At 52.0% G+C, this 11,984-nt stretch overlaps 1 protein-coding gene across 1 annotated transcript; it reads right to left on the bottom strand.

Moving 5' to 3' along the window:
- Window positions 1-9,672: 9,672 nt before the first annotated feature.
- LOC144691138 (transcription factor HES-5-like) lies at window positions 9,673-11,334 on the bottom strand. The gene is made up of 3 exons (XM_078559206.1): window positions 11,257-11,334; window positions 10,947-11,118; window positions 9,673-9,926 (listed from the first exon to the last, which is right to left on the bottom strand). The coding sequence occupies exons 1-3, from the start codon at window positions 11,332-11,334 to the stop codon at window positions 9,673-9,675; spliced, it is 504 nt and encodes a 167-aa protein (XP_078415332.1).
- Between the last annotated feature and the right edge of the window lie 650 nt (window positions 11,335-11,984).

The following is an 11,984-nucleotide window of genomic DNA, read 5'->3' as shown; positions in this document are numbered from 1 at the left end:
CAGTTTAAATCGGTTTGTAAATTCTGAAATCTACAGTAGTAATCTCTACTTACCCTGCACCTCTCCTTCACTGTAAGACTGGAACAATCTGCGATGAGCGGCAGAGTGGTGGAACTGTCCGGGGCCATGCCGATTGGACTGTGTGCTGATACAAGCGGTGGTTTGTGTGTGGGTGTGTAAGCTCTGTGTGCCCACTCTCAGCAGCTGCCCTATTTAAAGGGTGGAATTAGCATGACAGAGTGTGGGTCTCTGCCCTCTCTCAGCTTCCCACACTCGCTGGCCAATCACTCCAGGCTCAGTGGGACAATGAGGGAAGCACTCACTCTCGATGAACAGTCTCTCTATCAACAGGTGGAGGATTGGGGGGGGTGGTGGGGAAGGCAGGACCATGTGTTGGGGGGGAGGGAGCACAGCGAGAGACCCTGGGAAAGTCTCTCCCCAGCTCTCCCACCAACTCGGAGCTGCCGTTCCCCAGGGGTTAGACCCGCCCCGATCTGGTCGGATGTCACTCTAGGTAATAAGTGAGGTCAGGGACATGCTGGTTTACGAGGAGGAGGATGGGACAGAGACCCAGAGAGGGGCCTGAAGAAGGGTAAGGACTGTGAGAGAACAAGAGCAGATCCTTCCCCCGTCCCCATCCATCCCTCCCCGCCCCCACCAAGCCATGGGCAGATGGATACACAGACCCCCCATTCCTCACATGTCCTGCTGGTGCCGGTTCCCACTGCTGAATAGTTCCACATGCTACACTCACCCTCTGAGCCGGGTCTGCTCATTCACCCGCCTGCCCACCCTGCCCAGGAGTAAACGCTGGACTTCCCATTTTCCCCCAGGGGAGGTCAGGGCTCAATCTCTGAATTTGATCCCCTTTTAGCAGGTCCAGCCCACACCCCTCCCAGGAACTGTCCGCATGGCATTGGTGGGATTCCCACCTTGTAGGTGCTGCTGTTCCCCTGCACCTGCTGCCCTTGTCCACCCATGTGGTAGAGGTCATGGGTTTGGAAGGTGTTGTCAAAGGAGTCTCAGTGAGCACCTGCAGTGCATCTTGTAGATGGTACACACACTGCGGCCACTGTGCATCGGTGGTGGAGGGAGTCAATGTTGAAGGTGGGGGGTGGGGTAATGTTGAAGGTGGGGGGTGGGGTAATATTGAAGGTGGGGGGTGGGGTAATGTTGAAGGTGGGGGGTGGGGTAATGTTGAAGGTGGGGGATGGGGTAATGTCGAAGGTGGGGGATGGGGTAATGTTGAAGGTGGGGGATGGGGTAATGTCGAAGGTGGGGGGTGGGGTAATGTCGAAGGTGGGGGATGGGGTAATGTCGAAGGTGGGGGATGGGGTAATGTCGAAGGTGGGGGATGGGGTAATGTTGAAGGTGGGGGATGGGGTAATGTTGAAGGTGGGGGATGGGGTAATGTTGAAGGTGGGGGATGGGGTAATGTTGAAGGTGGGGGATGGGCTAATGATCAAGTGGACATCAACAGGAAGTGCACCAGCTTGGGAACTCGGGTCTCGCTGTTTCATGGGCCTAGTGGGTGAGGGGAGCACGATTATAGAGGGATTGAGGGGGGAGGAGGGTGATGGAGGGACCGGCGGGTGGAGTGTGATGGAGGGACTGGAGGTGTGGAGGGTGATGGAGGGAGTGGGGTGGTGGAGAGTGATGGAGGGACTGGGGGGGTGGAGGGTGATGGAGGGACTGGGGGGAGGAGGGTGATGGAGGGAGTTGGGGGGGTGGAGGGTGATGGAAGGACTGGGGGTTGGAGGGTGATGGAGGGACTGGGGGGGAGGGTGATGGAGGGAGTGGGGGTGGAGGGTGATGGAAGGACTGGGGGTAGGAGGGTGATGGAGGGATTGGGGGAAGGAGGGTTATGGAGGGACTGGGGGGAGGGTGATGGAGGGACTGGGTGGGTAGGAGGGTGATGGAGGGACTGGGGGGGAGGGTGATGGAGGGACTGAGGGGGGAGGAGGGTGATGGAGGGACTGAGGGGCTAGGAGGGTGATGGAGGGACTGAGGGGGTAGGAGGGTGATGGAGGGACTGAGGGGGTAGGAGGGTGATGGGGGGACTGAGGGGGTAGGAGGGTGATGGAGTGACTGGGGGGTTAGGAGGGTGATGGAGGAACTGAGGGGGTGAGGAGGGTGATGGAGGAACTGAGGGGGTGAGGAAGGTGATGGAGGGACGGGGGCGGGTGATGGAGGGACTGAGGGGGGTAGGAGGGTGATGGAGGGACTGAGGGGGAGGAGGGTGATGGAGGGACTGAGGGGGAGGAGGGTGATGGAGGGACTGAGGGGGGGGGGGCAGGGAGATGGAGGGACTGAGGGGGTTTGTGACAGGAAAGGCCGAAGGATTTGAAAGTTGAATTATTCTGGGATTGAACCCGCCCTCAGAGTGACGGCTCACCTGACCCTGTCTCTGGGTCCTGACCCTGTCTCTGGGTCCTGACCCTGTCTGTGGGTCCCTGACCCTGGGTCCTGACCCTGTCTCTGCATCCCTGACCCTGTCTCTGGGTCCTGACCCTGACCCTGGGTTCCTGACCCTGTCTCTGGGTCCCTGACCCTGTCTCTGGGTCCCTGACCCTGTCTCTGGGACCTGACCCTGTCTCTGGGTCCTGACCCTGTCTCTGGGTCCCTGACCCTGTCTCTGGGACCTGACCCTGTCTCTGGGTCCCTGACCCTGTCTCTGGGTCCCTGACCCTGTCTCTGGGTTCCTGACCCTGGGTCCCTGACCCTGTCTCTGGGACCTGACCCTGTCTCTGGGTCCCTGACCCTGTCTCTGGGTCCCTGACCCTGTCTCTGGGTCCCTGACCCTGTCTCTGGGACCTGACCCTGTCTCTGGGTCCCTGACCCTGACCCTGGGTCCCCATCCCTGTCTCTGGGTCCTGACCCTGTCTCTGGGTGACCTGGGAGGACACTGGGTAATACAAGTCTTTCACCCTTCATCTGGGCATTTCTTGCCACCCTCCACATGGCTCCAAGTGACGAGGAACATGGAGCCCACGCCCACTCCGCCATTGACATACCCACAGTGGGGGCAGGTACTGCTCAGGCACTCAGTCACTGGCAGAGAATTAACCCCTCATTCCACACCTCTGGCCCCTTTCCCAAGAGGCCATTCTTCGTGCATGAGCCTAACCAGTGACACTCAGCTGGCTGTTCAACCATGGGAGCTGCACCTACTCCCTGTCCATAATAACATACGCATTAGGAGCAGGAGTAGGCCACTCAGCCCCATGGCTGACCTGATTGTAACCTCAGCTCCACATTCCTGCTTATCCCCGATAACCTTTCACCCCCTCGCTGATCAAGGGTCTGTCTGCTTTAAAAATATTCCACTTCCACTGCCTTTCGAGGAAGAGAGGTCCAAAGACTCACGACCCGCTGAGAGAAATAAATTCTTCTGCATCTCCACGTGAGGTTAACTCACTGCGCACAGACCAGGCGAGATGTCTGAGCTTTTCACAGCTCATTCCCATTGTGCAGAGAAAGATCCCTGCTAACCAAACTGAGCCCTTTGTGACAGAGATTATTACACCTTTACCTTCTCAAAGGATGACAGAAATTATTCAATCTCAAGCTACCAAGGTCTATCTGGTTTGCCATTTCCTACCCCAGTACAATCATAAGTGTTCACTAACCTTAACAATTCACCTCTATCATTTAATCGGCAATAGACACAAGACAGGAAAACTAGACCTAACCCCAGAGGTCTGGCCTATCACAGCAATTTATCCACTGAGGCACACAACCCAAAAAGGCCTCTGCTTCAAACCCGGGTCAATTCGGAGTTAACTAATCTGACCTGGGACTCAGATACAGAGGGCCACAGGGAAGCTACATAAATTCTTCTATAGTCAATGCCTCTCAGTCTGAGATCACTCCAGGACTTGGAATTCAGTCAGTTTGAGATCACTCTGGGAGTGGGACTTCAGTCAGTTTGAGATCACTCTGGGAGTGGGACTTCAGTCAGTCTGAGATCACTCCGGGAGTAGGACTTAGTCAGTTTGAGATCACTCCGTGAGTGGGACTTCAGTCAGTTTGAAATCACTCTGGGAGTGTGATTTCAGTCAGTTTGAGATCACTCCGAAAATTGGACTTCAGTCAGTTTGAGATCACTCCGGGAGTGGGACTTCAGTCAGTTTGAGATCACTCCGGGAGTGGGACTTCAGTCAGTTAGAGATCACTCTGGGAGTGGGAGTTCAGTCAGTTTGAGATCACTCTGGGAGTGGGACTTCAGTCAGTTTCAGATCACTCTGGGAGTGGAACTTCAGTCACTTTGAGATCACTCCGGGAGTGGGACTTCAGTCAGTTTGAGATCACTCCGGAAGTGGGACTTCAGTCAGTTTGAGATCACTTCGGGAGTGGGACTTCAGTCAGTTTGAGATCACTCCGGGAGTGGAACTTCAGTCACTTTGAGATCACTCTGGGAGTGGGAGTGCAGTCAGTTTGAGATCACTCTGGGAGAGGGACTTCAGTCAGTTTCAGATCACTCTGGGAGTGTGATTTCAGTCAGTTTCAGATCACTCCGGGAGTGGGACTTCAGTCAGTTTGAGATCACTCCGAGAGTGGGACTTAAGTCAGTTTGAGATCACTCCGGGAGTGGGACTTCAGTCAGTTTGAGATCACTCCGGGAGTGGGACTTCAGTCAGTTTGAGATCACTCCGGGAGTGGGACTTCAGTCAGTTTGAGATCACTCCGGGAGTGGGACTTCAGTCAGTTTGAGATCACTCCGGGAGTGGGACTTCAGTCAGTTTGAGATCACTCCGGGAGTGGGACTTCAGTCAGTTTGAGATCACTCCGGGAGTGGGACTTCAGTCAGTTTGAGATCACTCCGGGAGTGGGACTTCAGTCAGTTTGAGATCACTCCGGGAGTGGGACTTAAGTCAGTTTGAGATCACTCCGGGAGTGGGACTTCAGTCAGTTTGAGATCACTCCGGGAGTGGGACTTCAGTCAGTTTGAGATCACTCCGGGAGTGGGACTTCAGTCAGTTTGAGATCACTCCGGGAGTGGGACTTCAGTCAGTTTGAGATCACTCCGGGAGTGGGACTTCAGTCAGTTTGAGATCACTCCGGGAGTGGGACTTCAGTCAGTTTGAGATCACTCCGGGAGTGGGACTTCAGTCAGTTTGAGATCACTCCGGGAGTGGGACTTCAGTCAGTTTGAGATCACTCCGGGAGTGGGACTTCAGTCAGTTTGAGATCACTCCGGGAGTGGGACTTCAGTCAGTTTGAGATCACTCCGGGAGTTGGACTTCAGTCAGTTTGAGATCACTCCGGGAGTGGGAGTTCAGTCAGTTTGAGATTACTCCGGGAGTGGGACTTCAGTCAGTTTGAGATCACTCCGAGAGTGGGATTTCAGTCAGTTTGAGATCACTCCGGGAGTGGGACTTCAGTCAGTTTGACATCACTCCGGGAGTGTGATTTCAGTCAGTTTGAGATCACTCTGGGAGTGGGACTTCAGTCAGTTTGAGATCACTCCGGGACTGGGACTTCAGTCAGTTTGAGATCACTCTGGGAGTGTGATTTCAGTCAGTTTGAGATCACTCCAGGACTGGGACTTCAGTCAGTTTGAGATCACTCCGGGAGTTGGACTTCAGTCAGTTTGAGATCACTCCGGGAGTGGGATTTCAGTCAGTTTGAGATCACTCTGGGAGTGTGATTTCAGTCAGTTTGAGATCACCCTGGGAGTGTGATTTCAGTCAGTTTGAGATCACTCCGGGAGAGGGACTTCAGTCAGTTTCAGATCACTCTGGGAGTGGGACTTCAGTCACTTTGAGATCACTCCGGGAGTGGGATTTCAGTCAGTTTGAGATCACTCCGGGAGAGGGACTTCAGTCAGTTTCAGATCACTCTGGGAGAGGGACTTCAGTCAGTTTCAGATCACTCTGGGAGTGGGACTTCAGCCAGTTTGAGATTACTCTGGGAGAGGGACTTCAGTCAGTTTCAGGTCACTCTGGGAGTGGGATTTCAGTCAGTTTGAGATTACTCTGGGAGTGGGACTTCAGTCAGTTTGAGATTACTCTGGGAGTGGGACTTCAGTCAGTTTGAGATCACTCTGGGAGTGGGATTTCAGTCAGTTTGAGATTACTCTGGGAGTGGGACTTCAGTCAGTTTGAGATCACTCCGGGAGTGGGACTTCAGTCAGTTTGAGATTACTCTGGGAGTCGGAGTTCAGTGATTTTGGTGTTTGAAAAGTTCAGAAGGGATCCATCAGGAATTTTGAAAGTTTGGGGTCTGTATTTTTTAGTAAAGAAATTGAAAGTCAGGCTGAAATGTGTAATAAACATTCTGTAAGTGACACAAGCAATACGCATTCCCCCTGCTCCCCAGCAGGGAGCAGTATAGATCGCGCTGCATCACTTGTTCTGCCTCCTGTAATTGTAGTGCAGAGGGAGAACAGTGCAGAGATTGACACAGAGTACTTTATTAGAGAATGCATATAACATCCAGATAACAATTACAAGGCTTTATTGCAAAATGTATCACACAGTGACTCTATAAGAGTAAAACACGCTTTAAAAAGCAACAAAACTCCCACATTGTGGAGAAATAACATTCCTCCACTTTCAACTGTGGATTTACAAACCTATCTGCCAAGCCCCTCCTGTCCTGAAGGTGCTGACTCTCACTGGGGTTCAGCTCCCCTCCTCTCCTGAAGGTGCTGACCCTCACTGGGGTTCAGCTCCCCTCCTCTCCTGAAGGTGCTGACTCTCACTGGGGTTCAGCTCCCCTCCCTCTCCTGAAGGTGCTGACTCTCACTGGGGTTCAGCTCCCCTCCTCTCCTGAAGGTGCTGACTCTCACTGGGGTTCACTGAGATTACTCCGAGAGTGGGACTTCAGTCAGTTTGAGATCACTCCGGGAGTGGGACAACAGTCAGTTTGAGATCACTCTGGGAGTGGGACTTCAGTCAGTTTGAGATCACTCCAAGAGTGGGACTTCAGTCAGTTTGAGATCACTCCGGGAGAGGGACTTCAGTCAGTTTGAGATCACTCCGGGAGTGGGACTTCAGTCAGTTTGAGATCACTCTGGGAGTGGGACTTCAGTCAGTTTGAGATCACTCTGGGAGTGGGATTTCAGTCAGTTTGAGATCACTCCGGGAGAGGGACTTCAGTCAGTTTGAGATCACTCCGGGAGTGGGACTTCAGTCAGTTTGAGATCACTCCGGGAGAGGGACTTCAGACAGTTTGAGATCACTCTGGGAGAGGGACTTCAGTCAGTTTGAGATCACTCCGGGAGTGGGATTTCAGTCAGTTTGAGATCACTCCGGGAGTTGGACTTCAGTCAGTTTGAGATCACTCCGGGGAGTGGGACTTCAGTCAGTTTGAGATCACTCCGGGAGTTGGACTTCAGTCAGTTTCAGATCACTCTGGGAGTGGGACTTCAGTCAGTTTGAGATCACTCTGGGAGAGGGACCTCAGCCAGTTTGAGATCACTCCGGGAGTGGGACTTCAGTCAGTTTGAGATCACTCCGGGAGTGGGATTTCAGTCAGTTTGAGATCACTCTTGGAGTGGGATTTCAGTCAGTTTGAGATCACTCTGGGAGTGTGATTTCAGTCAGTTTGAGATCACTCCGGGAGAGGGACTTCAGTCAGTTTCAGATCACTCCGGGAGTGGGATTTCAGTCAGTTTGAGATTACTCTGGGAGTGGGACTTCAGTCAGTTTGAGATTACTCTGGGAGTGGGACTTCAGTCAGTTTGAGATCACTCCGGGAGTTGGACTTCAGTCAGTTTGAGATCACTCCGGGGAGTGGGACTTCAGTCAGTTTGAGATCACTCCGGGAGTTGGACTTCAGTCAGTTTGAGATCACTCTGGGAGTGGGTCTTCAGTCAGTTTGAGATCACTCTGGGAGTGTGATTTCAGTCAGTTTGAGATCACTCCGGGAGTTGGACTTCAGTCAGTTTCAGATCACTCTGGGAGTGGGACTTCAGTCAGTTTGAGATCACTCTGGGAGAGGGACTTCAGTCAGTTTGAGATCACTCCGGGAGTGGGACTTCAGTCAGTTTGAGATCACTCCGGGAGTGGGATTTCAGTCAGTTTGAGATCACTCTGGGAGTGGGATTTCAGTCAGTTTGAGATCACTCTGGGAGTGTGATTTCAGTCAGTTTGAGATCACTCCGGGAGAGGGACTTCAGTCAGTTTCAGACCACTCCGGGAGTGGGATTTCAGTCAGTTTGAGATTACTCTGGGAGTGGGACTTCAGTCAGTTTGAGATTACTCTGGGAGTGGGACTTCAGTCAGTTTGAGATCACTCCGGGAGAGGGACTTCAGTCAGTTTGAGATCACTCCGGGAGTGTGATTTCAGTCAGTTTGAGATCACTCCGGGAGTGGGATTTCAGTCAGTTTGAGATTACTCTGGGAGTGGGACTTCAGTCAGTTTGAGATTACTCTGGGAGTGGGACTTCAGTCAGTTTGAGATTACTCAGGGAGTCGGACTTCAGTCAGTTTGAGATCACTCTGGGAGTGGGACTTCAGTCAGTTTGAGATCACTCCGGGAGTGGGACTTCAGTCAGTTTGAGATTACTCTGGGAGTCGGAGTTCAGTGATTTTGGTGTTTGAAAAGTTCAGAAGGGATCCATCAGGAATTTTGAAAGTTTGGGGTCTGTATTTTTTAGTAAAGAAATTGAAAGTCAGGCTGAAATGTGTAATAAACATTCTGTAAGTGACACAAGCAATACGCATTCCCCCTGCTCCCCAGCAGGGAGCAGTATAGATCGCGCTGCATCACTTGTTCTGCCTCCTGTAATTGTAGTGCAGAGGGAGAACAGTGCAGAGATTGACACAGAGTACTTTATTAGAGAATGCATATAACATCCAGATAACAATTACAAGACTTTATTGCAAAATGTATCACACAGTGACTCTATAAGAGTAAAACACGCTTTAAAAAGCAACAAAACTCCCACATTGTGGAGAAATAACATTCCTCCACTTTCAACTGTGGATTTTCAAACCTATCTGCCAAGCCCCTCCCCTCCTGAAGGTGCTGACTCTCACTGGGGTTCAGCTCCCCTCCTCTCCTGAAGGTGCTGACTCTCACTGGGGTTCAGCTCCCCTCCTCTCCTGAAGGTGCTGATCCTCACTGGGGTTTCACTCCACAGATTCCAGGCACCCTCCAGTACCTCACACTTGAAGTACCCCTTCCTCATGTGTGAGTCTGGACAATCGGTGTTGACAAGTTATTCAACCATGGGAGCATCACAGCTAAGTCCGATCTTGCCCTCACCAGATGTCCACACACAAACACGCACTTGCACCAGGAGTCACTGGATGTTAATCAGGAGCAGTGACCCTGGCTGAACCTTCACCTCGTTAACTTATGGGAACTGAGGCCAGCTTTCTGCCCAATGGGTTTGCCCCAACTGTGACCCACGAGCTCAGCAAAGGCCATGGGTCAGCCCAGGTCCGGCAGGTTCAGTGGGATTTCCCAGATCGGCTGTTTCACCAGCTCCTGCCTGTGGAGTTAGACTTCCCTTTCTCATCAGATTGCAGCAATTGGACTGAATGGGTCCTTCTCTGAACCTGGGACCAAGGTAACAATCAAATTAACATTAATCACATTGATTTACAAACACAAACACTTGTCAATGTGACAAAACTGCACAAATACTTTGTGATCAACAGTTAGTGAAATGTCTCGATCATCAGAGGCCTCACTCAGTGAAGCAGCACCTGGTGAGGCTCAGACCTGCCAAGGTCTCCAGAGGGTCCTAGTGCCCGATGTCAGTGCCAGCTTCGCCGGGGTCTGTGAAAAGGTGGCGCTGGGGTCATGTGGCCCCTCTCCCCCTGCGCTTGCTCCGCGCAGGCTCTGCAGCAGTCCGGGCAAAGCTGCCGTCTTGGTCTGGTGTCCTGACAGGAAGCAGAGGGTTTCCCGCAGGCACTGGGAGTAACCGTCATTATAATCTTGCAGGGGCTGCCAAGCTGAGGGAGCAGACCCTGGACGGAGGAGAGAAGACAGGGATTAGAGTTCAGATTTTATAACAACATGGGCTTTTTCATCATTTCACATTTCACAAGCACCATCCTTCCTGTTACAGGAACAGAAGCAACAGTCATATCCCCCCATTTTGTCCTCTCCCTCTTCCTCTCTCCCTGTGCCTCCCACTAATGTCCTGGCTAATATTGCTGGAAATGAGTGGGGAGCCTGGGACTTTCCTGGCTCCTCTGTGGTATCTTTACTCACTGTCCCAAGGGCAGAAGCAGAGCTTGGCACTACCACCTGTGGGCTGGGAATTCAGGGCAGAATCACATTCTGTTGCCCTGTGCAGGAATTACTGCAGTGGAGCACATAGCCTAGGCTGGCACTCCGGTGCAGTACTGAGGGGGAGTGCCACACTGTCAGAGGGGCCAACTTTCAGATGAGACTTTAAACTGAGGCCCCCCCGCCATCTGCCTCTCAGTATAAGGCCCCATGAACTAATGTGAGGAAGAGCAGGGGAATTCTCTCCTGTGTCCAAGGGCCAATACTCATCCCGCAAACAGCATCACTAAAACAGATTATCCGGTCATTGTCAGAGTGCTTTTTGTGTGCAAATTAGCTGCCACGTTTCCATATTACAACCTTGACCATACTTCAAAATGATTTTAATAAAATAAAAGCAAAATACTGCGGATGCTGGAAATCTGAAACAAACACAGAAAATACTGGAAAAACTCAGCAGGTCTGACAGCATCTGTGGAGAGAGAAACAGAGTAGACGTTTCGAGTCCGTATGACCCTTCTTCAAAATTACTTAATTGGCTGTAAAGAACTTTGGGGTATGCTATGGATGTGGAAGGAGCTATATAAATTAAATCTTCCTTTCCAGCATTACTGACTACGTCACACTCACTCAGCCCAACCCAATGATCTCCCAAACTACACTTTGTTCCTCTTAATGACAGTTTGCCTTTCAGAAAACCTCCCAAGTTCCAATCAAACTCTGAACAGTGACCGAGGGAAGCAGCAAATACTCACTGAACAAGCCCCAGTGCTTCAGGAAGCTGACAGATGTTTCCAGGATCTCCGCTTTCTCCAGTTTGCAGTTCCCCTGGTCTCTGTGAACCTCTCTTTGCAGCAATCCCTTCAGCTGCAGGATGCTCCTGTTTATTCGATCTCTCCGTCTCTTCTCCACCATCTGTTTCATCAGCTGTAGAACACAGAGAGAGAGATGGTTTAGTGATCAATCTGCACAAAGCCTCAAACTCTGCTCTCCCACCATCTCATTCCAAAAGGAAGGTTCTGGAATCCTAGCTCTAGAAATCCCTCTGCCCCAGCTCTCACATACTCGACCCTGTTCTCTGGGGCTGATCCTCTTATCCGTACATTCCCTCTCTCGCTGACCGACAGGGCTGCTCGGAGACATGGCTATCAGACCGTGGGGTGAGGCACGCTGCGGATGTGTGTGAGTGAGAGGGGACGCCTGATCCAGCTCTCTGGGCCCAACCTCAGCAGCTGCTGTATTTAAAGGCTGGAATTAACATGACAGAGTGTGGGGCTCTGCTGTCTCTCAGGTTCCCACGCTCACCGGCCAATCCCACCACTCGCTGACAGGACAATAGACGTGTGCCTGGCTACACGGGGAATTAGCGACGGGATCTGCCTCTGTATTGTGGGCAGAGGCAGCCTGAGTTCCTGAGGGCCATCTGGGCAGCAAGTGTGTCTCACAAATCCCAGGATATTAATGTCAGCACAAAGTCACTCATCCTGGGAAAGTGAGAGGAGGTGGGAGCAGGGGCACAGCTCCGATTACAGAATGAATTAGGGCTGCTCTCTAATATCTGGCTGTGGAGAATGTTGCATTGATGAACACAACCATGTACTGGTAATATTAGACATTGCCTTGCCAGGGTAAAGGGGCATGCACCTGACAGGTAAAGAGAGTTACCAGCCAGATTGAGAACATTATCCTTGTCACTCTTGACCTTTCTCACGAGTGTCACGGTCCCAGTTTTATGACAGACTCGCAAACAAAGAATTTGCATGTCTATGGCGCCTTTCACGATCTGAAGACGC

The sequence above is a fragment of the Cetorhinus maximus genome, chromosome 15, assembly GCF_964194155.1.
Source record: "Cetorhinus maximus chromosome 15, sCetMax3.hap1.1, whole genome shotgun sequence".
Lineage (NCBI taxonomy): Eukaryota > Metazoa > Chordata > Chondrichthyes > Lamniformes > Cetorhinidae > Cetorhinus > Cetorhinus maximus.
Note: the sequence above shows the minus strand (reverse complement) of the source record. Positions and strands in the feature narration are given on the sequence as shown.